This window comes from Balaenoptera musculus, chromosome 10 (assembly GCF_009873245.2).
Source record: "Balaenoptera musculus isolate JJ_BM4_2016_0621 chromosome 10, mBalMus1.pri.v3, whole genome shotgun sequence".
Taxonomy (NCBI): Eukaryota; Metazoa; Chordata; class Mammalia; order Artiodactyla; family Balaenopteridae; genus Balaenoptera; species Balaenoptera musculus.
Genome location: NC_045794.1, coordinates 42,251,539 through 42,275,956, shown reverse-complemented (window position 1 = coordinate 42,275,956; position 24,418 = coordinate 42,251,539). Strand labels below are relative to the sequence as shown.

Genomic DNA, 24,418 nt, shown 5'->3' with positions numbered 1-24,418 from the left:
CGCTCCCAGCTTAATGGCTCTTGGTTTCCCAACACCATCGTCATTGTCACCATCCTCATCACCAGCGTATGCTCACACGGTGCCCGCAGGTCAGCTGGGTGTCAGGCAGTCCAGAATGAGACAGGGACTCCGAGGCCAAGGCTGGATGCTCCGCAGGCCCCGCCCTCCAGGGGATGGTGGAGAACACAGCCCCGCATGCAGAAACTCCTGCCCGTGGAAATACCCAGGTAAATAACGTGTCACCAAAAGGTTTTAGACAGTAATGCAGCTTTACAGACAAGGTGGGTGTGCATTCAGCAGATCAGTGCAATCCCATCTCAAGGATCCGTGAATGGAATCACTCTGTGATTTATCAGTGAGAAACGTTCAACCAAGCCGGCTCCCCCAGCCTCTCCTCCCACGCTCAGGAGGTTGCGTCCTCTTGTGTGCACCCAAAATGTGGTCCTTGGAGCCAACAGGGAGAGCAAGGCTCGTCTGCAGCCTTCAACATCTATCCTGCATTCAGTCATGCCGCTCACTGTCTGAATTTCACTTTTTAAAATTCTGTTGTATGCCACTTTATATGACTTTTATTGTTTCATATAAGTACGTCAATTTTATCTTCCTCACAGCCCAGCAAGCCCCTGGGGGTGGGAACCATGCAGAACCTTTTATCCGGCAGGGATCAGGGTGGCATGGGCACAAGTTCTGTGCTAGGGGACAGGGGACAAGAGTCCTAACTCCAGATTTACTCTCAACTTCCTGTGGGACTCTAGGCCTCACTCTCCTCATCCATAAAATAGGGACCTCTGTAACACGTACTTCATGAACTTTTCTGGAGCTGAGGTGAAAGCAAGGGCCTGGGGTCTACACCCCAGGGTCAAGGCCTGGCCTCCTAGACACCTGGCAGCTGTGTCAGAGCTTCCCGTGCACATGCTATGCCTACTTCTATCCATACGGCGACACTATCCTAATGGTCCGTTCCCTGGATGTGTTGGTAATGGGACCCCCTTCACTCTGGTATCCCAGTGCCTAGTACATTGTAAGTTCCACAGACATTTGTTGAATGAATAAATGAACAACTGCATCTTGTCTGAAGGCTCAGGTCAAAATAACTGGGGCTGAGAGGATGAGACTAGAAAGCAGGAAGGAAGAAAGCGTTTCCATGACATCCAAGCCCACGAGACACTGGGCAGTGCCCAGCCCAGCACAGGGGTGAGGTTGACACATCCGGCTGTTTCTTCCCAGCTGGTGACACACACACCCACCCTCAACAGCAACCCCCAAGCCCAGTAACGAGCCAATGGGATGGTGTAAAGAGCCTCCCTCGGTGCTCGAGTACCGCCCAGCCCACCCAGCCTGTGCCCACAGACCATGACGACGTGCCACGTTTACCTCGCCGGGATTCCTAGGTAGTGTGTTCCTCTGTTCACAGATGGCCCAGGAAGAGCCGCAGGGGCATCCCATTGCTCCCCCACTTTCCTCTCCCAGCAGCATCCCCGTTTGGCAGCTCCTCCTCAGCACCAACCAGAGAGACTTGGTGAAGTGCTCCCTCCTGGGGACACGGGAGGACATTAAGATGGTCAGAGGCAGATGGCCAAGACACATATGAATCCTTCCAGATGCTTTCTGTTGGGGGGGCACTGTGAGGGCCCTTGAGACACTGGCATTGTACCACCCCCTCCCTCCAGGAAGAACCCCAGCTGTGCTTCCCAGGCAAAGGGGGCTTTTCTCACTGGCTCTATGATGTGAGGGAGGTTCGGGGCAAAAGGCATCAGAAGGGATCGGGAGCTCTGGCTGGTCTACCAGATGACTGTGTGGCCTTCAGTGGCTTCTGTCCTTGGTTTTGTCCTCTCTGAGCCTCCCTCAGCCCTAAAGATTGACTCTGCTCCTTTGCTTCACCTCTCTATCCCGACGCACCCAGTCGACACCACATTCATGTGTAGATTATCGTCTCGTGAATGTTCTTAGGACGTGGGTGGCCATGTGTCCATCCATGCTTTGTACGTGCACATCTGCTGGGTGTGTCTGAAGCTCTTGATCATGGAGGGAAGGGGCTGTGCCATCTTGCTTCTCTTAAGCACAAGCTTGAACGGAAAGAGCACTCCAATTTGCCGCTAAAATTGAGGAAGGGGCCTTGAGGGCCACCTGCCCACCTGCACCAGGCTCTGTACCTGCCCATTGAATCTGGACCTGAGTGAAAGCCCTGGTTATGTGGGCAATGGAGGGGAGCAGATCAGGTAAGATCTGGCCGTGCGCAAGTACACATCCCAAGTCCTGAATCTCGGTGGTTTCTTGAGGTCAGTTGGCACGTTTAGTCGCTTTGGAGAGGAACTGTTGCCACTGAATGCAGGAGCAAAGGGGCCATGTGGTGGAAGGTCTGACCCCTGTACAGGCAGGTTGGGTGGTGCCTGTTAGAGATGCCAAGTGTTGAGGAAGTCGGCTGCCCCGGCAGGAACAGTCAAAGTTGAAGAGTGTTTCTGGTGGGATGTCTCAGGTACCACTGCAACAGAATTATCATCTCTGTACTCAGTCCCCAGAAGTTGTAAGACTCAGGTTGTGACTGAACCTCCAGATGGCCCCAATCCCCTTTCTCTTTCAGTGTGAGCTCCGGGAGGGAAGGGGTTTGTCTGCTTTGTTCACTGCTATATCTCCTGTGCCTGGATCAGTAAACACCTGGCATATAGCAAGTGCTAATAAATAGTTTTTAACTACAAGCAGAACTCCTTGAGACAGTAGGAGAGGGCTGTCTGGGAGGGATCTAGAATATTGAGGGATTGCGGGTGGGTGGCTGAGGCCTGGGGACTTGGACACTGTGCCCAGGGACCCTGGCTCTGAGCATCAGCCAGCCTGCTCTAGAGGATGACCCAATCCCCTCTGCCCCCTCCAGCCTGCCCTACTCTGGCCCTGGCCTGGTTGGAAGCCAAAGCTCCTTGGTGTGCCCCCCACCCCCATGGCCTTGGGAGGTATGCCTCCATGTTTTCCTCCCCTCTTCCCCTGACTTCAAGCCCTGGTTGCCACCTCGGGTCAGTCTCCTTGAAATCCACCACAGCCAAAAGCCTCAGCATCCCTCTGAGGATGGGAGAGACCAACCCAAGCAGACGGTGTAGGAACAGGGAAGTGGAGGAGTTTGGCGCTCCCAGCCTTGGGCACCAGAGCCCATACTATAGCTTTTGAATCCACGACTCCTCAAACCTCAAGAAAACTCCTCCCAGATAGACCCAACAGTACAGTGTTGGAGAAACTCAGGAGATCTGGAGAACAGAAAGGAATATGTTCCTGAAGCTCTTCTTTAAATTAGACAACCTATGTCCAGTGAGCCGCAGTCACAATTCTCTGTAGGGTGCTACGAGGCAGGGCAGGGGAAAGGGGACACACCCCAACCCTCCAGGCCACCAGGAAACCAAGGCAGGAGGAACAATACGTCGATGTGCAAGCCACACACAGGCCTGCTCAGGGAACAGGTGTGAAGGGGCTGGTCTTGGGCACGGTTTATCTGAGAAGGCTTCTTGCGGGGAGAGTTCAAAGCAGAATTATAAAGGAGGTTAAAAATCGAAACAAGAAACCTCTTTGGCAGGAAGGAAAGCAGAGGTGTCATAGTCTCTAAGTTCTGAGGTTTCAAAGTGGGAGGCCGGGGTGTCCTAGGCATTCAGGTAGACATTGTCCACCAGGGTAAAGGTCACAGTGAAGGTCAAAGGTCACAGGAGGGGGAGTGAAGGAGAAAGAGAGGTAAGACATATCTGTTTCCATCTACTTCACCAAAGTCAACGAGTAAGACAATCTAGCTTTGGAAACAACGGTCCAGGTGGGAAAATTAGAGAGAGGAGCGAGGGAAGGAAGGAAGTGGGCAACACCAGACAAGAGGTGATGGCCAAGGGAAACAAGATTGGAAACAGGATGAGACGGCAATGCCTGGGATAGGCTCCCAGGAGAGGGTTTGGGAAAGAAAAGCATGACCAGGAGGGAAGGCAGCCTGGAGCATCCTCCGCACAGGAAGCTTGGTGGGCAAGAGCTGCGGTGACCCCCATTCCCGTGGACGGGCCAGCGAAGGCCCTCCCAGCCTTGCGCCTTCACCAGCTTTTGTTCCCTGGAAAGCTCTGAAGAGTTTCCTCAGCATGGCTCAGGAAACAAGTGTCCCTTCTTCTGGGAGAAAGATCATCATGCCATGAGTACAGAACACAAAGACGATTATTCTTTCCACCGCAGACGCATTCACCACCCCAGCTGGGATCTGGACCCGTTGGCAACCAGGCAAGAGAACTCCTGTGCTCCTCCTGGCCTGTATCAACAAAAGCTATGATTCACGGGTTCCCTGTGGAAACTGAGACTGTCAAACAATCTCTCGATGGAGGAGAGGCCCATTCCCTGGCCTCAGCCCCAAGGAGGAAATAGCCCAGAAAACAGAGAACCGCCGCTCCGAGTGCCAAGCTGCTGCTTGAGGCTGGCGAGCATCTGCCAACCCATCACCCGCACCTCTGAAAGGACCCCTGTGTGGAGAGACCACGGAATGTGGCTCTGCTTCTCTCTAGCTCGGCAATGTTGGTCTCCTTCATTTACCAAGCGGGGACTCAGTTTCCTCATCGACAAAACAGAGACGGCATACATTTCAGCTTCTCTCTCCCTCTCCCATCCTCCAAAGCCACTGCAAGAAGCAAGAAGTCAGCAAGACAAAAGAAGATCTAAATATTTCTCTGTCTGACTCCGCCCCCACCCCCGTCCCCGGGATGTGAGATGAAGACAAAAGGGGACGAGAAGCCTTGGAGACTCCTTATCAATTTAGATGGATAGGGGCTGGAGGACACAGTCAACAAGACCAACAGGGATCACTATAAACTTCCCTCTTAAAACTGCTTTTGCTTAAAACTGAATCACTTTGCTGTATATATGAAATATTGTAAATCAACTATACTTTGATTTTTAAAGAATAAAAAAAAAAAGAACTGCTTTTACTGCATCCCATAGGGTTTGGATCATCATGTTTTCATTTTCATTTGTCTCTAGGTATTTTTTTAAATATAAATTTATTTATTTATTTTTAACTTTTGGCTGCATTGGGTCTTCGGTGCTGCGCGCGAGCTTTCTCTAGTTGCAGCGAGTGGGAGCTACTCTTCCTTGCGGTGTGTGGGCTTCTCATTGCAGTGGATTCTCTTGGTGTGGAGCACGGGCTCTAGGTGTGCCAGCTTCAGTAGTTGTGGCATGCAGGCTCAGGAGTTGTGGCTCCTGGGCTCTAGAGTGCAGGCTCAGTAGTTGTGGTGCACGGGCTTAGTTGCTCTGCAGCATGTGGGATCTTCCTGGACCAGGGCTCGAACCCGTGTCCCCTGCATTGGCAGGCAGATTCTTAACCACTGCACCACCAGGGAAGTCCCGTGTCTCTAAGTAATTTTTGATTTCCTCTTTAATTTTTTCCATGATCCATTGATTGCTTAGTAACATATTGTTTAACCTCCACGTGTTTATGTTCATTGCAGCATTATTTACAATTGCCAAAATATGGAAGCAACCTAAGTGTCCATCAACAGATGAATGGATAAAGAAGATGTGGTATATACATACACTGGAATACTACTCAGCCATAAAAAAGAATGAAATTTTGCCATTTGCAGCAACATGGATGGACTTGGAGGGCATTATGCTAAGTGAAATAAGTCAGAGAGAAAGACAAATACTGTATGATATCACTTATATGTGGAATCTGAAAACTACAACAAACTAGTGACTAAACACAAAAGAAGAAGCAGACTCACAGTTATAGAGAACAAACTAGTGGTTACCAGTGAGGAGGGGCAATATAGGGGTGAGGGAGTGGGAGGTCCAAACTATTATTGAGTGTAAGATAGGCTACAAGGATGTATTTTACAACACGAAGACTATAGCCAATATTTTGTAATAACTGTAAATAGAAAGTAACCTTTTAAAATTGTATAAAATATTTAAAAAAAATTTTTTTAAAGACTAACAGGGAAAACAACCCAAAAAACATAAAACAAAAAACAAGTCCTCTACTCAGTGTAGCCACTGGGGCTTTTTGATGAAGGATTAAAGGGTCAGGATCCTTGGCCATCAGTAGGAACAGTGGCCAATCAGGGAGACTTCTGGAATAAGGCGACCTGAAACAGAGCCAAGAGGTGGTGTTTTACTGCGTACCACCTTTTCATAAGTTACTCAGTGTGCTTTCATTTTGTCTTCCCAACAGGACCACAAGCCTGTTATTAAAGAAAAAGAACATGTATTGTGCTTCTCTCGAATCCCCGAAGGCCTTGCTCAGGACAGACGCCCTGCTGGCACTTCCTTCACACATGCGTGATTATATCAGGAAAGAAGACACAACAAACATTGGCTCAGCATTTACATGTCCTCAGTGTTGCAAAAGCTGTTTTGCCTTGAATAGTCATCATAAACTCCGCTTTACAGACACCCACGCTGAGGCCCAGAGAAGTTTCATGACTGGCCCCATGTCTCACCACTAGGAAGCGGCAGGGCTGGGATTCAAACCCATCTTCCCACTCTCTCAACTGCTCTCCACGCAGGCAGAAGACCTGGCCTTGAGGGTCACGTTATACAGGAATGGACAGGACGTACGTGCACTCACGGACACACACACTGACGCCCCAGGATGTCGTGTGTGACCCATGCGATAGAGATGGCAGCTTCAGAGTAAAATAAAGGGGCAATCAAAACGGGTGGATTCCTGATAAAGATGAGTGTAGGGCAGGATTTTCAAGATCTGGAGGGACTGCTTGAGCTGGGGACGGGGTCGGGAGGGGGGATAATTGCCCAGAAAGTGCTCAGGAATAAGATGCGCACCTAAGGGACAGAAAGGAACAGGAAACAGTGAACCGCAGTCGCTGGGGTTGACACAAGATGTTTGGACAAGAGGGAGTTGGTCCCAGGCCTAAGAGAGCGGTTTAGAAATGAGGCAGTGTTTTCTGAGTCCATTATAAGATGCATGATTAGGACGAGACTGAAAGCAACTTACCTGCTTCTCATTCATCGGCTGATCAAGTTGCGACTAGAAAGGAGTTTCCATGTGCGGGAGGGATGTCAGGGAACCAACCAGTGGCTTTTACACTATTTCCAGAGGGGAGCTGAGTGTGGGCTCAGGGTTGGTGGATGCCATCAGAGACCTGCCTGAGCACGCCCCGCCCCTCCCAGAGGCCCATAAAAGCCCAAGGGGCCAGGGCGCCCCAGCTGCCCTGTCTCCTCCATGCCCCTCCACACGTACCCACATCAGGAGCTCTCCTCGCCAGCCTCTCCCAGCCACCACGTCCAGGCAGCCCGCTATCACCTTCCAGACCGGCAGCCTCAGGGGCTTCAGCACGGCCTCGGCCACCACCCCAGCCACCGGCCGCTCTCGCTTCAGCTCCGTCTCTGTGGCCCACTCCCCGGGGGGGGGCAGTGGAGGACTGGGAAGGATCAGCGGCGCTGGGGCCAGCTGTGGAAGCCTCAGCCTCTACAACCTGGGAGGGACCAAGCGGGTCTCCATCAGTGGCTGCAGTAGCAGCTTCCGAAGCGGCTTTGATGGCAGGGCGAGCAGAGAGATCGGGGTCAGTGGTGGGTTCGGCTATGGGGGCGGAACTGGAGGGGGCTATGGGGGCTCTCCATCTGTCCCCCTGGAGGCATCCAAGAGGTCACCATCAACCAGAGACTCCTGACTCCCCTCAACCTGCAAATTGACCCCAACATCCAGCGGGTACGGAAAGAGGAGCGGGAGCAGATCAAGACCCTCAATGACAAGTTTGCCTCTTTCATGGACAAGGTGAGCCGGGGGCTGCATCTGGTCCATGCGGTTGGGTTGGCAGGAAGTTCTGGAGAGGCCCCCGGCCAGAGCGCAGCCGTCACCCAACGACCTCCCTGTGGGAAAGCGCATCCGCTCAGCAAACACCTCCCGGGGGCAGAGGTATTTGCAGGTGGGGCCAGCTTGCCCCGCAGGACCTGTGGGAATTTCCCCTCATTCTCCCTGGGAGCCATGCCGGCTGGTTCAGTCAACACAGAGGGAAGAGTGAAGTTGTTAAATTCCCTGGGCAAACTAACCTAACCCAGAGCGGGTGTTGTAGAGACACTTACCCCAGGAAGAGAGGCTCCCCATCAAAGTCTCCAAGGCCCACTGCACTAGTTCTGTGGAGCCCCAGAGAACATCGGGGTGGCTTGATGGGCTTTTCCATTTTGACCTGGAGTTGTCAGTTATATCATTGGCAGACGGGCATACTTTTCCTCTCTCCCGTATTAATTGGGGTGTCTGGCTCTGCCTCCCCAGTTTCTCCAGACTTCATTCTCTTCTTCCCCCGTCCAGGTGCGGTTCCTGGAGCAGCAGAACAAGGTCCTGGAGACCAAGTGGAGCCTCCTGCAGGAGCATAAAGCCACCAGAGCCAACCTCGAGCCCATGTTTGAAGCCTACATCAACAACCTGAGGCAGCAGCTGGACAGCCTTGGGGGAGAGCGCTCGAGGCAGGAGATGGAGCTGAAAAGCATGCAGGACGTGGTGGAGGACTTCAAGAGCAAGTGAGTGGCGGCTCAGCCCTGAGGCTCCAGGGGAGGCTCTGCTCTCCGGAAGTGTCCAGGCCAGTGGGAAACAGGGCACACGCTTAGGGCACGGAGGTGGACTCAGGAGAACTGGGACCCTGCAGTCAAGAATGTTGAGCCTCGGGGCTTCCCTGGTGGTGCAGTGGTTGAGAATCTACCTGCCAATGCAGGGGACACGGGTTCAAGCCCTGGTCTGGGAAGATCCCACATGCCGCGGAGCAACTGGGCCCGTGAGCCACAACTACTGAGCCCGTGCGCCACAACTACTGAGCCCGTGCGTCTGGAGCCTGTGCTCCGCAACAAGAGAGGCCACGACAGTGAGAGGCCCGCGCACCGCGATGAAGAGTGGCCCCCGCTCGCCGCAACTAGAGAAAGCCCTCGCACAGAAACGAAGACCCAACACAGCCAAAAATAAATAAATTAATTAATTTAAAAAAAAATGTTGAGCCTTTGAGGAGGGGCTGGGCTTAGAGATGAAAACTAACATGGGCACGTAGAGCGTGATACACATAACCCTGCAAACTCTGGAGATGAAAGAAGTAAGACTCTGAGATAGCAACCAACTCATCCAAGGTTATACAAGTAGCAGCTCATGAGTTATGAGCTACACCCGTAGAATCTCATGCTCACATTTGTTCAACTAAATCCCATTGCTGACTTACACAGTGTTCATGCATCCACCCCAACCCCGGCCAAGGCTGGGAAATGAAGAAAAAGGAGGCATATTTGCTGCCTTCTTCCTGGAACCACACACACACACACACACACACACATACACACCCCGCTAAACATAGCAGTATGCTCTTGCCTATAGATACAAATAATTTCTTATTTTTATTGTTTTAATTTATATCTAATGTTCTTGGTCCAAACAAAATAAGTGACTTGATAAGTTTTGGTTACTGTTTGTATAATGTAGTAAGAGTCCAGATTTTAGAGTTGTGCTTAACATGGTAGCCACTAGTCACATGGGGCTATTTAAATATAAATTAATTTAAAATTAAATAAAATTTAAAATTCAGTCCCTCAGTGACACTAGCCACATTTCAAGTGCTCAGTCACCACATGTGACTAATGGGTCCCATAATGGATGCAGATACAGAACATTTCCGTCACCACAAAAGTTCTGTGGAACAGCACTATAGAATCTAGTCAGGTTTACAGTGTTGGCTCAACCACTTACTGGCTCAATGACCTGAAGAAAACTAACCTCTCTAAGCCCCAGTTCCTTTGTCTGTTAAAGGGGATATTAATAGTACCCACCTCATAGGGGGATTGAGAATATTAAAGCAAAACTTGCATGTTAAGTACTTAGTAGGCTGCCCAATGCCTGGCATATACATGTTAGCTATTTTTATTGTACTGATGATTAGGTATATGCGTGTAGTGACGCAAACATAGACAAGAGAAGCAAGTGCAGATGGGTAATTTATAAGATCATGCAAATGTGGGGTAACAGTGTTTCAATCCAAGAAGGCTTCCTGGAGGAGGAGACAAAAGCTCAAGGTTGAGAAGGAAAGAGGTACATTGGAGGGATATGAGGTTGAGGGTATCTGTTGGAGTCTGCTGCTGGTTAAAGGATGGCAATGTTCCTGTGGCAGGTGTCTAAGAGGCTTGTGTAGGGCCACGTGATGCTTGCCCTCTGGCAGAGGGACTGTGAACTGGGAAACACGGAAGGACAATTGCATGGAGTTGGGTGAAGCCAAGATGCTCAGATCTAATGAAAAGACAACTTGAGGAAACAATAAGGAAAATCAGATCAGTTTTCCCAGAGAACATAGAAGAAGGCACAGTACTGAAAATTCTCTGGACAATAGACGGAACATAAAAGCCGGGGAGACTCTGGTTATATCCATCACGTGGGTTAGTACTTCGTGGTCTTAAAAACATAACAACAAGCTGATTCATAGACGGGGAAAAAGCCTCTGAGAGGTTAAGGGACCTGCCCTGGGTTATTCAGCTGGTAGGCAGAAGAGACAAAGCCCAAACCACAGCCCGGCTGTCCAGAGCCTCCGAGAGGGTGGGGTTGGCTGATGCTTAGGAGGTAGGGTGGGAAATGGGTTACCTAGAGCAGACGTAAAACTTCCTTCCCAGAGATCAGTGAGCAGGGGGGCAGGGGGTAGTGGGGTTGCTGCTTAGGGGCAAATTGAAGATGAGAAAACTTGGTGGAGGGGGCAAAGGAGAGGTCTCTTATTAGCCTGAAGAATCTGCTTCCCAGGCTGTGGGGCAGGGGCTGAGAAGAGAACAGTGACGCAACGTGAGGGTGCCATGGGTTGCAGCACCGGCCTAGGCCTAGGCTGTCCGCCTCTACTGTTCTCTGTTCCTCCCCTCAGGGCCCCTGTTTGGCTTGGGCGAGACCGTGAGGTAAAAGGAAGCATCCCGTGCCTTTATGGGACCTCTTAGGAGCAAAGCTGTGAGAAAGCAACCTCAGAAAGAATGAGGGGTGGTTCTGTTTTGTGCTGTTTTGAGTTTGGGTTTTGTTCGGACAGGGGTGGTTGCTTGATGGATTTGGGGTGGGGGGCACATGTGTAACAAACAGGAGAACAGTGCTACAGCAGCACATTTTCCCAGTCTGCTCTGGAGACCCACCTACAGCCCACCCCCTTGCTGGACCTCACTCCCAGAGCCCCTGCTCCGAACACCCATCCACTTCATCCTTCCCGCAGGAACGAAGAAGAAATCAACAGGCGCACGGTGGCGGAGAATGAGCCTGTGGTGCTCAAGAAGGTGAGGAGACAGGGATGCTCTGTCCTGACTCCAGGCCCAGGCGGCCCCTTCCGGGGGTGACAGCTGCCACTTAAGCCAGCGGCCCTGTATACAAGGCTTTATTTAATTTGCGCAGCCAATCTTGGAAGCAGGTTCTACTTTAGAAGCGAGAAAACTCAGGTTTGTGGAGGTTAAATAAGTTGCCGCAGGTTACCCAGACAACCAGAAGCGAGTCAGGATCCAGGGCACCCAAGTCCGAGCTGTAAATCCCAACACCAGCCCCCTCCGCCACGTGGGTCCAGTGCAGGGAAAGGGGAAGCAAAATGGGCCTTGTGATGAGCTGGGTCTGTAGGACCTCAAGTTGGGCTCAGGGATGGGTGCAGGACAGGGATCAGCTCCAGGAGTTGTGGACCTCTCTGCTGGGCGGGGATGGGCGGAGGAAGGGAGAGAATCAGCCCCGGAGCTAATCTGGAGAAGGAGGAAGAAGGGAGCAGCAGTGCGTGAAGGCGAGGAAGGGGCAGAGTGTGAGGAGGAGGGGAATCCTAGGAGCAGGCTGGGAAAGTCCAGAGGCAGGGGGACCCAAGGGCCAAGGATGGGCCAGGTTGTCCTCACAGCATGGAGGTGACATGGGAGGTCTTTCCACGTGGCACCAGCTGATGAGCAGGTGGGCGTTTCCTGAGAGCCCTGGTGCACACAGAGTTTGGATACCCCTTGCGTTCCACTCCATCTATAGCTTGGGATAGAGAAGCACTCTACTCCGTGGGAGCTGAAGTTCTCCAGCCTAACTCGCAGACAGAGCGGCCAGCTAGCCCAGGAAGGGTGAGACTCAGAGTGACAGCATGTTCTGTGCCCAGAACGTGGACGCCACCTACATGAACAAGGTGGAGCTGGAGGCCAAGGTGGAAGCCTTAATGGACCAGATCAACTTCCTGAGGGCTTTCTACGCCACGGTAAGTGGGGCTGATTGCTCCCCGCTTCTGGAGAGGAGCGCAGAGCACAGAGGCTGCCAGCCCCTTCCCTGGTCTCCTCTCTGACGCTCGCTGCATGCCTGAGTTAGAATTGACGGGGCGGACGCTGCTTCCCCTACCAAGGGAGAATGTGAGGTTTCCCAGGGCAGCTGGTGGGTCAGACGATGTGAAAAGTTCGAGCATGTTCTGTTGGTCAGACAAATGAACTGCCTGCCACTCGTGGTTTCCCTAGAACTATCTGAACAACCTGGCTCACCCAGCCCAGCTCAGATTTACCTGCTACTCTTCCTAGAGCGGCTGCAGGATGATGCAATTACTCACATCAAGTGGCACCTAGTGAGCCCTCGGGTGCTTCTGGAAGCACACAGCATAATTAACTGGCTCTCCTGAAGATGCATTTTGCTGTGTGCCTCTGTAAGCCCAACACTGAGCTCAGGGCTTCAGGTACAGTGCTGGGCAAACACAATCAAGGACCTAAGTTCTTGGAGCTTCCATTACAGTGGAGGAGGTGGGCAACACGGAGAGAATCACTACACCATTTCGGGGGGATGGAGAAATTGACAACAGGGGGCAGTGGCAGGCAGATGGTGTAGGATAACCTGAAGGGACTGAGGATCCAGAAACGCTCAGAGGAGGCCCAGGTAGCTGGAGTAGAGTGAGTGAGCTGGGGAGATGGGACACCCTTCAAAATATTACCAACTCCACTGTTCATACCAGAATGGAATCATGTAATCAAGAACCCAAAATTTCTCCGCGGCCTGGGGCTACATTGTGTAAGAGTTCAGAGCCAGATTCCTTCCACATCTACCTCATTTAAGACCATATTAGAATTACTGTCCCAAACAGAAATGTCCCGATGACGATGGGGAGGGAGGGAGGGAGACTCACGTGAGGGTGTGGGCAAGGCAGCTGGGCCCCAGACCCTGCAACGGACACACCAGGGAAAGGAACCCAATGAGCCTGTATCAGAACTGCCCTGGGAAATAGTCCTCCCCCAAAGAATCCTCCAGGCTCAAGAGTTTTCTCTTTCCTTCGAGCTAGCCATGACATCTCTCTTCTGGAAAGTTTTCTTTCCTTTTAACCCTGCCCTCTCCACCTTCTCCCTCACCCTCCCTCCCTTTTCGGTTCATCCTCTACCACCCTGTGTGTCTATCTCCCTGTCTCTGGTGTGGATTTGCCTGTCCCCAACTCTGGCCAGAGCTGAAACTCTTTAAGGCCTTCCACCAGATTGCCTCCCCACAGGGAATTTCCAAGATAGCAGACCTGGAAGAAAGAGGGAGTTCTTCCTTTGTTTTTCCTTGCCCTGAGCTGGCATGAACTCAGCTCCTTGAAGGAAGCAGAGGTAGGGTGGCGGTGGAATAGCGGAGTGAGGGAGACACAGAGATCTTTTTGAGTGGCCTTCACAGGGTGGTTCCCCATTGAGTCCAAAGAGTTGTAAGCCCTCAAAACACCTGCCATGTATTCAAGACCAGAACTCACTCCAAAGGCAATACAGACTGGTTGCCATGCTGCTCAAAAGATGACAGAGTTCACGATTTCAGAAAAAAGTCAGTCCCGTTCTGATGGCTCAAACCCTTCTGAACTTCCTGCTCCCTGTGCCTGCCTATTCCCTGAAATCGCTTCAGTAAAATGTCACGCAAGAGGGAAGAGATATGGGGATATGTGTATATGTATAACTGATTCACCTTGTTATAAAGCAGAAACTAACACACCATTGTAAAGCAATTATACTCCAATAAAGATGTTAAAAAAAAAAAATGTCACCGAGCTCTCTAGGTCTTGACTGAGTCTGTGTCCTAACCCACGCTCAGAGGGCGACCTTGGAAATGGAGTTCTCCGGGAGCAGGTTCCATGCGCCCACAATGCTTACTCCAGGGCAGAATGAGAGTCCCCTTCCCCGGACACCATGCAACAGGACCTCCACCCCGCCTCTGCTTCCCACCATCCCCCATGGTCTCTTGTTAACACCCCTTACCTCCCCAAGCCCCAGTCTTCCCTCCCCAGCCCTCTGGGACCCAAAGTCAAGACAATGCAAAAGGGGACAGAGTGAAATGTCACAGTTAGACTGAGAATTGCCATGCACAAGAAATGTTTGAGTTCCAGTCTCCTAATCTAGACGTGGGAAAGCCGAGAAACAGAGCAGACACTATGCATATTGGCCGTAGACCCCTGATTCTTAACCTAGACTCCTCCCCACCAGAGCAGTAGAGCACGGTGACATCAGAAAGGATGGGACTGGATCCCAGCCTATCCTGGACAAGTTGTGTGGCTTGGGAGTTTTACTTAACCACTCTGCTCCTCACTTTTCTTATCTGTAAAACAGAAACTGCATCATGGTGTCATCACAAGAATTAAATGAGATAATGGATGTAGAGCTCAGGGTGGTCCCAACACATAGTAAGCACCCAATAAATGTAACTATTATTGTTGACTTGATTTTGATCTGGAAGAAGGTCACAGTGTGGAAGGGAAAGACCAGTCGGCCACAGTGGTTTCACTGATGGGACTGATGGAAAGGCGAGGCGTTTCAAGCATCTCCAAAGAGCTGTGACCTGGGTGCTGGGGAGAAAGCCTGTATCCTGCTTCCACCTGAACAATTCCTGAGGGCAACAACCATCCCCAGAGATGTCCTCGGCCCAGAGCAGGCTCTGTCTACCTCAGAGAGGCTCAGGATGGGGTGGGGAGACAGGGAAAGGAACCCTGACTTAATGGCTGACAACAGTACGTATTTTGGGGGCCAGCTGGAGGATGGAGGGAACAAAAAGTGCCCACCTAACTGAGAAGTTATCTTGAAACCAAAAAACGAGGCAGACGGCTCCATTTAATCAATGGATCCGTTTATTACAGGGTAACTTACCTACAGGGTGGGATTGGGTAGACAACGATCTGGAAGCATTTGCACCTGCACTCCACATCGCCGAGGGGCCATCGGGACAATTTTAGAGTTAACTTGGGGTACAGGGGTAGGTGCTTGGAAACAGGACGTGCATTCTTAAGTCAAGGTTTATGAACGGGTAACTAGTCTTGTGGGTGCCGGGAATATGTCAGGGAAGATTGTCATCATTGCTTGGGGACCAACAGAGCATAGGGGCCACCTGTTCCTAATGATTATTAAACAATATCTGTTAACTACAAAGCCCTTGATGACAGAGAAGTAATTTACTGCACAGTACAGCCCTAGGTCGGGTCAGGGGAAGGACTGGAGGAGCTGTATGGGCCAAGATGGCGTCAAATACGCTAACAGCTATCCAGGGCCCCAAAGAGTCTCGGGGAAGCATCCACTCCTCTCCCTTCCTCAAGCACAAGGCATCTCCTCTTGAGTCCCCTGCAGCCTTTTTTCGACTAACCAGGCCCTGGAGACAACAGTCACATGTCTGGAGCCTTCTATCTCAGAAGCCCTAGAGGGACAGTGGCTAGGTAGCTGAGCCAGAGCCAGGACTCCGCCTGGCCTGAGGAGGTCAGGGCCCCGCCTGCTGAGGGAGGCTTCTCTCATGCCAAAAGCCTCCCTCCCTGGGGGCTTCTAGGACCAGCTCAGAGCCCGTGGAGGGCACTTGGGTCTGGAGCATGCGCAGAAAAACATAGAAACAGCTTTGGGGGAATAGAGCATCCTCAAGCACATGTAACTTGACCTCTAATCCCAGAGCAGCCAGGTAGATAATTCATGCCCCGCCCCTCCCCCTGACCCCAGGAAGGGGCATAAGGTCCCAACTCTCCCTTTCCTTGAGGCCGAGCCACTGAACATGCCAAACATATCTGTCTGGTTGGCCCCTTTCATCACCCGCATAAACGAGGAAGACGGACAAATAGGATTTTTATGAGACCCACGAGCATTGACCATTGGCTCCTGCCCTTTGCTCTTTGCTACCCTAGTTACCCACCTTGGTACTCAGCAGCTGCCAATATGCCAAGCTCATAAACCTGATTTCGTGGTGATTTGGGGTTTGGCCCAGCTCAGCCCTCCATCCCCGACCAGACAAAAGGGTAGAGGCTGAGCTGTCCTGTAACTCGCGCCCCCGCCCTCCTGCCAGGGCCCCGTCTCCCTGCTTCTCTCTCCCTCCGTGTCGTGCCGCTCCTTCCAGCAGGGCTCCAGATGTGGTAGCCGGAGCTTCAGCTCGTGCTCGGCCATCCCCCCCCCACCCCGGATGGTCACCCACTACGCAGTGAGCAAGGGACCATGCCGGCCCGTGGGCCGCGGAGGCCTCCGCGCCCTGGGCTGCCTCGGCTCCCGGATCCTGTGCAACGTGGGCTTCGGGAGGCCCCGGGTCACCTCCAGGTGTGGCCTGCCTGGCTTCGGGTACCGCGTGGGTGCCGCCTGTGAGCCTTCTGTCTGCATCCCCCCCCGTCACCATCAGTGAGAGCCTGCTGGTCCCACTCGAGCTGGAGATCGATCCGACCGTGCAGAGGGTGAAGAGGGGCGAGAAGGAGCAGGTCAAGTGCCTCAATAACCGCTTTGCGTGCTTCATCAACAAGGTAGGAGGGTGGGCGCAGGGGTCCAGGGCCATGGGAGGCAGAAAGCACCTTGTGGCTGCCCCAGGAGCAGGGAGAGACTGACGGCAGAGTAGCCATGGTGGATCCATTGGCCTCTCCTGTGCTCCACGACCCCTAATCACCGAAACCTGGTTAGGTCAGGCTCAGCACTAGACATTTCTGCTTGCTTGTCCTTTTTTTAATATGTCATCTGTCTCTGGATATTATCTGATAAAATCACCAAGGGGCCCTGAGGTCAGACTACAAGAGGAACTTCCAAATCAATGATAGATACTGAAAGGGCAAACCAAGGAAGCAGAGACCTGCCCTTCCTGATGAGGGTTTAACGAAAGAGCCGTCTTCTGAGGGCATGAGCTGGGGCGAGACCCTTGGGCCTGGAGGCAGGGGTGGGCACTGTGACCCTGGAATTTGCCATCAGCTTAGGCCTGAGATGAGGAGAAGGTGGGGCAGTCAGAGCTAGGGATACAAAGTGGCAGTGACCAAAGTCTTACATCTGTCAACCCCCGAGCCTCAGCTCTGAAAAGCTTCAGGGAAGGGTGATGTGCTGCCTTTGGAAGTCGCTGGACTGGCCTGTCACCTCAGCTGCTTCTGGGCCTGTCCCTATACCCCAGGGAGGCTCTTGCGGTCAGGATACATGCCAAGGGCTGAGCTGGTGTTTCTGGTGACCCCAAGTTTAGGGCAAAGAGTCCTGAACTGGCAGTCAGGAGACCTGGACCCTTGTGCTGGCTCCACTTCTGACTGTTACCCTGAGGCCCTCTGCAAACCACTCGCCTCCCAGCCTCAGGGACCCTGCTGCCCAGTGGGGTAGGGGGCAGAGATGGATTGGGAGAATTAAAGGAACTAATATATGCAAAATGCTCCCAAAAGGAACTTGTTTTAGTAAATGGGAACTGTTAGACTTACAGTTTTATTTTGAAAGGTCATTAAGTTCTGGTTGTAAACTCATCCTAACAATGTGGGCCCTGATTGTCAGCTACGTCACACCACCTTCTATGAGGCTGAGAGCCTCCTGGTAATGGGGCCGTTGAGGGCAACATTACTTCCTCTGCCATTTTCTTGAGAGATGGTGCACAAGATGCAAAATCCAGGGAGAGGACCAGAGACCGTGTGTGCCCTGCCAGTGACTAGCTTAGCTGGGTGACCACAGCCAACTCACTCAGCTTCTCCTAACCTCGGTTTCCAAGCCACAAAAATAAAGGATTGGGCCAGGAACTCTCCACAACACTGTGACAGGGACATGTTTTGGACTCAGCCAGCAGGATGGCGCAGAGTAGCACCAAGTGTTAGCACCAAGCCTTTGCGCTTTGTCCCGAGTGCCCCTGGGCTGTAATTGAAGAAACCCCAATTCCCAGTATACTCACCAGCTTACATTAGTATGAAGACGTACAAAGGTCTCCCCATAAGATCCCAAGTAGGAGCTTTCGGCAGCAAAGTGAGGCTTGAAGGGCTGGGATGGCTCGACCCAGCTTACCAGGCTCATGGGAGGAAAGCAGGGCTGGAAGGAGGACCTGTCCCAGGCCTCTTGGGAAAGCCCTCCTTCCTTTACAGTGTGTGACCCTGGGTGGGAGGTGGGGTCTTATGAGCCACCCCAGGCAGGGGAGACACAGAGACACAGCAGCAGCGTGTTGGGAGTGGGAGCACAGATGGATTCCACTGCCCCCACCAGCACTTACTTTCGCCAGCCATGGTCCCCAGGGTCCCCGCACCCCCATAACATTCTGTTCTTGGCTGTAGGTCTGGTTCCTAGAGCAGAAGAACAAGCTGCTGGAGACCAAGTGGAAATTCATGCAGCAACAGAGGTGCTGCCAGAGCAACATCAAGCCCATCTTCGAAAACTACATCTGTGCCCTTCAGAAGCAGCTGACTGGGGACCAGGCCCGGCTAGAGTCGGAGCTCTGCAGCCTCCAGGACATGCTGGAGGCCTACAAGAAAAAGTGAGTCTGCCCTGCTGCCACCCAGCCGGGGGACCTAGGGCAAGTGACATAAACGATCTGGGCCTCAGTTTCCCCATCTATAAAATGGGAGGCTGAAAACTTAGTTCATTAGGTGGTAGCACAATCAGGTGGGATAATGCAGGCAGAGCATCTAGGATACTGCCTGTCTGGCACACGGCAGAAGCTCTGAGATTGCGGATTTGTCTTCATCTCCCTTCCCACCACGCTCTTCCTCTCTTCATGTAAAACAAGTTTTCTCCTGCCGTTCCCGGCGCTCCAGGGTTCTGCCCTACCACCTGCTCTGCCTTATCTTCCATCAGTCCCTTGGTAGATCCTGCACACTTCTTAGTCCCCAAACAGATCCCCAAACCCTCCTCCCTCCGAGCTTGGACTCCCACTGTTCCTTCTTCCTGATAAGCCCCTCTTGGGATTTCTTCGCAACATTTGGGCTAATACAATATATCCCATCCCGCCTCCTCCTGGAGCAACCAGAAGTCATCACCCCCAGTTGCTCCATCTCCCTGTCTCCCTCCCAGTTCTTTGTGGTGAAGGTTGTATAGCTGGCCCTCCCTGAGAACAGCTCCAGACCTGACTCACACACCAGAAGGTAGTGGATAAGCATGTGTTAATGAAGAACTCACAGGCTAGTAGATTCAGTGCTTCTTGCAAGAAGCTGAGGCCTAGATAAATTGCCTCATGGTCCTGGGTGGGTCTCTCGTGCCAGCGGGGGAGAGTTGAAAGAGACACATCTCCATTGACAGTGTGAATATGCTAAGAGCAAGGATTTGGTGGAACGGAGCCACGTTGGGGACACACATGCTGCAGGTGTCAGCCACATGTCTCCTTGGGGCCAGACGCTGTGCTGGGCAGTGTGGGTGTGATAAAGTTGGGAAAGTCTGCCTCTTTCCCTCAAGATGCCCTGGTCCAGTCAGCACAGACCTCCACGCGTGCACACCAACAGCTACAAGGTGGTACAAGGCATGAGGGGAGAGGAACCCCAAGAGAGCGAGAGAGCAGATGTGGCCCAGGAAGACTTCCTGGGGGAGGTGCCATTTTGCTCAGGGCCTTGAAGGACATGTTTCATTCCAGTTGTTTCTTATAAAAGAGGAGTCCAGAGTAGACCACAGAAAAGAAGATGGGACAGGAGCAGGTGACAAGGAAGGACCAGAGTGTGCAAGTGAGAGGGGGCAACTCAAGCAGACTGTGACAGGCGAGATGTGGTAAGGTCATGGGTGGGGTAAGGCCAGCCCTCTCAGCAGGAGCGATGCCTTTCTTGATGGATACAAGATGGGCAGGGGACATGTTTTGCAGCTCAAGATGAGGACTTTTGATTTTAAAAGTGGGGCAATAGGAGAAGGATGAGACCAGATGGTATTTTAACAATAATAGCAAATACACAGTACCCTGTGCCAGGCACTCACGTGGTGCTTTGCAGACGTTAACTAGTGTGATATTTGTTACACAACAGCTCTGTGAGGCAGGACCAGTGTTATCCTCATTCTACAGATGATGAAACTGAGGCCCAGAGAGGCGCAGTCACTTACCCAAAGTCACATGACTAGCACAGGACAGAGCTGGGGTTGAAACCCAGGCAGCAGGCTCAGTGTCCAGAGCCTGCGCAGCGGCAGAGTTATGCTGGAAAACGGAAGGACGGGCGTCAGGAAACATGGGGAAGCTTTTAATGCATCGATGTCGCTCATCAAACTGAGTCATTCGGCCAGACTAAACCCCTGACCCTGATTCCGTTGCCTTCGGGGGCAGTGAGTGGGTGAGGAGCTCCCTTGGAGCCTAGAGGAAATAGGCGGGCTGTCTCTGAGGATCTGGTAAAGTGAGTAATTGCTACCTCTGCAAGTGAGCTGCAGGTAGAGGCCCGGCTCAGAACTCTCCTGGGGAGGAGGGGCACAGGGTCAGCTGGGATTTCAGTGACTACAGCCAACTCTCAGAACAACTCAGAAAAGACAGCTGTGCCAGCAACAGGCAGCCAACTCTTCACCGCCCTCCCAGAGGAAACGACTAGATGAGGTAAGCTTCCTCAGCAGCAAGATAGAATAAAGGTAGCTTTAAGAAGGACTTCCCAGAGAATGATTCAACACAGGAACAGGCTACTGGCCAGTGGCATGGAAGGTAAACTTGCAAAGTGGCTAATGAGAGGCTATGATAAAAGTCATCTGTGTTGAGTGGATGGAGGAGCCAGAGGTGTCCAGAGATGGGGCTGGACCTGGTGCCTCCCTAGGGCATTCAGTCGGTGAGACACAGATTTGCCCCCAGAGGCTCCTACCCTCAGGCCTGATACCAACTCCCTTCCAAACCCCACAAGCCCACCTAAAACATTTTCCCCTGCCCATTCCACCAGATATGAAGAGGAGCTCTCCCTGCAGCCCTCTACTGAGAATGAGTTTGTTGCCTTGAAGAAGGTGAGGGAGGATGGCCCAGGGAGGGAGAAGGCCCCCTGAGCTGGCCCACTGGGCCTGGGGACGCTCAGCCCCTGGACCGTGTCCAAATGTGCCTGCAGCCCACTCACCCCGCAGACCCTGGTGCCAGCCCCACTGACCCTGGGAGGGAGGCAGGCCAGCCTCCCCCGCCCCTTGCAGAAGGGCAGGGAATGACCTGGCCTCCACCTCCCAACTCGTGTTAAGGGTTGTATTTACACCTGCCCAAGAAGCTGGAGATGTTGCAAATGCCAAATCAAAGCCAAAACAAAGACTCTGACTCAGACTCCCAGAGATGAAAATCATCTTGTTGATCCCTCACATAGATAGCGACGTATTTTCTGGCCTGAGGTCCACGGGGCGCTCTGAGGAATGCATTCAAGGCTCCTTTAACCCCATTCCCTTCAGATGCTTCCCCATCAGAATGCCAGGCCCAGGCATGGGGTCCTGGGGCTGGGGACCCCTCACTCCATCCTTGGCTTTGTCACCCCTTCCCTTCCACATGGGCCTAAGCGAGGAAAGGTGGGTCCCACACCCGCCACCTGCCACCACCTTGCCTGGGAGGTGGCCCAGCTGGCGGAGGGGTGGCCCCAGGTTACGATTGTCACTTCTCTGGCCGCAGGATATGGACACAGCCTTCCTGATAAAGGCTGACCTGGAGACCAACGTGGAGGTTCTGGTCCAGGAGATCGACTTCCTGAAAAGCTTATATGAGGAGGTACCCACAGGTGGTCAGCCAGGGGCCAGTTCTGTAGGGATGGTGGGGTGGGAAATCTCCTGCCCTGCAGGTACCTTTCAGGCTTAAAAGTGAGCAAGTAAAGACATCAGCATGGGACAGCTAGTACTCAGGCACAGAGACTCCCAGAAGTCGGACGGCCCAGAGCGTGGCTCTTGGTCTCTGTGTAACTGGAGGGAGTGGACGAGGAGCAGGCTGGTGGCCGAAGGCCAGGACAGCTAGGCAAAGCCCGCGCAAATCTGCTGTGGGAAGGTCAGAGCTGGGTCTCCTCTTTCTTCCCCCCTCCCTCCCCCACTTTATCCTCAAAGAGCTCACCCGTTCTCACCCGGGGTCCCCACCCCCGGGAGATCAGCCTGCTGCAGTCTCAGATCTCAGAGACCTCCATCACTGTGAAGATGGACAAGAGCCAGGAGCTGGAGGCGGACGACATCGTTGCCCAGATCGAGGCCCAGTACGACGAAATCGCCAGCCGCAGCAAAGCCCAAGCAGAGGCCTGGGTACCAGAGCCGGGTGAGGCCCAGGCGGGGTCCGGGGGACCCCAGACCCACTATCCCCCAGGAAGCGGGTGAGGAGAGACTGAGGGCCATGCCACGCCCAGCCCCCGTCGTTTCGGCCAGGCCTCAGGCCAGGTCCCTGCAGAGCGTGTGGGAGACCCCACAGAGAGCCCAGGGCTGGCATCAGAGCTCCCCAGCTTTATTCACCCACAGACTCGCTGGAAGTGCTCCCCTAAGTAGCATTCAAGGAATGCTAATTGGCAATGATGGCAAAAGGACTCTGGGCTTCCGGGCGTGGGAGGAGGCTGATGGCATGGGGTGGTTACTAATAGTAGAGCAGAAACCGTGATTCAGGTGGCCCCAGACTTAGGTAATTAGGGCCTTGCTGGGAGGGCAGTTGGTGTCCCTGAGGGCAATTTGATTTAACAAATATTATCATCTCAGTCTTACCCACCCTATCTGTGAAAGGCACCATTCATTATTCACTCACTCATTCATTCATTCATTCATTCATTTATTGAGCATCCATCGTTTGCCAAGCACCATTCTAGGTGCTGGAGGTCCAGCAGGGCACAGCACAAACAATCCCTGCCTTCGTGTCACTTTCATTCCAGAGGCAGGGGCAGGGGCGGGACAGGCAAGACAAATAAGTACAGTGGATGTATGTTAGATGGACACGTGCTGTGGAGAAAATAAATCAGGGTGAAGCGTAGGGAGTATGGTGTGAATACGGTTTTCAACAGGGTGGCCAGGGAAGGAGGGCCTTACTGGGGTGTGTGGAACCATGAGGATACTAAGAGTCACACCATCCCCATCCTCAAGGAAATTACAGTCCACGGGAGAGAAACGTGTAACCAGCCAAACTGAAATACGAGGTAGCATGAAGTGACCGCTAAGGCCGAGCTGCAGGCTAAGGGAGTAGGATGATGACGGAAGTAACAAACTGTGTCTGGAAAGGCAGAGGCACTGGGATGTGGTCTGGATCTTGAAGGCCAAGTATGATTTCCATAAGCAGAGCATGCGGGAAGGGACGTCTGGCTGAGGGCCAGCAGGAGCCAGGCCGGAGAAGCATGAAAGGAAGCACCATGATGGAAATGCAACTGGAGACACAGGGCCGGATCACAGCAGATCTGCAGAGCTGCACTGAGGCCTTCGGACTTTTTTCTGAAGGCAATGGGTACCAATCTCCAGGGAGTGTCCCAAGCAATGCTCTACCCTTTTTCTGGAGATCCATGGTGATCAAGGTATCAAACCCTGGCCTGGAGTCAGCTCCCTGTGACTCAGTCTGTGGCTCACCCACGGCCGGGTTTTGCTCCGGCCGGCCCCTCCTCCAGTTGCTCTCCTGGGCCATTCATCGGTCAGGTGGGCTCAGGGAAAATAACCTCAGTTTCCCATCCTCCTAAGTTAGAACCAGAAAGATAACTCTATTATTTAAAAATTGTATTTAGCTGTGAGGATCAGAAATCAATAGTAATAATAACAGTTGAAACAAATTTGATTTTTACTTTTTTCTCAAATAATTTGAAAGTAAAGAAATAGACTGCCCACAGGTGACTCTGGGGTTCTATGTTACCATCAGGAACACAGGCTCCTTCTAGCTTTCTATTCTGTCATTCTTAGCACAGTGCTTTAATCCTCATGGTTGCCCCATGTCCCAAGATGGCTGCCATACCACCAATCTCACATGTTCATTCCAAGCAGGCAGAAGAAGAGAGGGCAAAAGGAACATGACAACTGAGTCATCTCTGACTTTAAACAGCTTTCCTAGAAGCCCTACCCAGCAATGGCCGTGCACCTCGTTGATGAGAAAGCTGAGAAATATTCTCTGATCTGGGCTTCTGTTTGAAGAAGAGGAGAATGGATATTGATTGGGCAACGACAGGCTTTTTCACAATAACCAAAGAGAGTGACTTGTGCTTATCTTGTTTTGCATTTTCTATGCAAAACGCTCCCATCCATTATATGCAGAAAACATAAAGTGGGCTAATGTTTTAATCTATTAATGTAGTCTATAACACACTATTCAGAAATTAGATTCAATGTGCAAAAGTTTAAAAAAAAGTGTTAAGCCAAGATAGGAAATAATATTGCATTTTGTTTTCAATTGTTTTGAAGGAGAATATACAAACATATTCACCCTGGCGGGGGCAGACATACTGTGTCC

General features: G+C 52.3%; 1 protein-coding gene across 1 annotated transcript in view; it reads left to right on the top strand.

The window, feature by feature from the left end:
* LOC118902149 (keratin, type II cytoskeletal 6A-like) overlaps positions 1-24,418 on the top strand; it is a 38,683-nt gene that overhangs the window by 11,586 nt on the left and 2,679 nt on the right. The window contains 5 exon segments of the mRNA XM_036866164.1: positions 8,270-8,478; positions 11,166-11,226; positions 12,060-12,155; positions 22,108-22,257; positions 22,259-22,270. Of these exon segments, the coding sequence (XP_036722059.1) occupies positions 8,270-8,478; positions 11,166-11,226; positions 12,060-12,155; positions 22,108-22,257; positions 22,259-22,270 (528 nt within the window).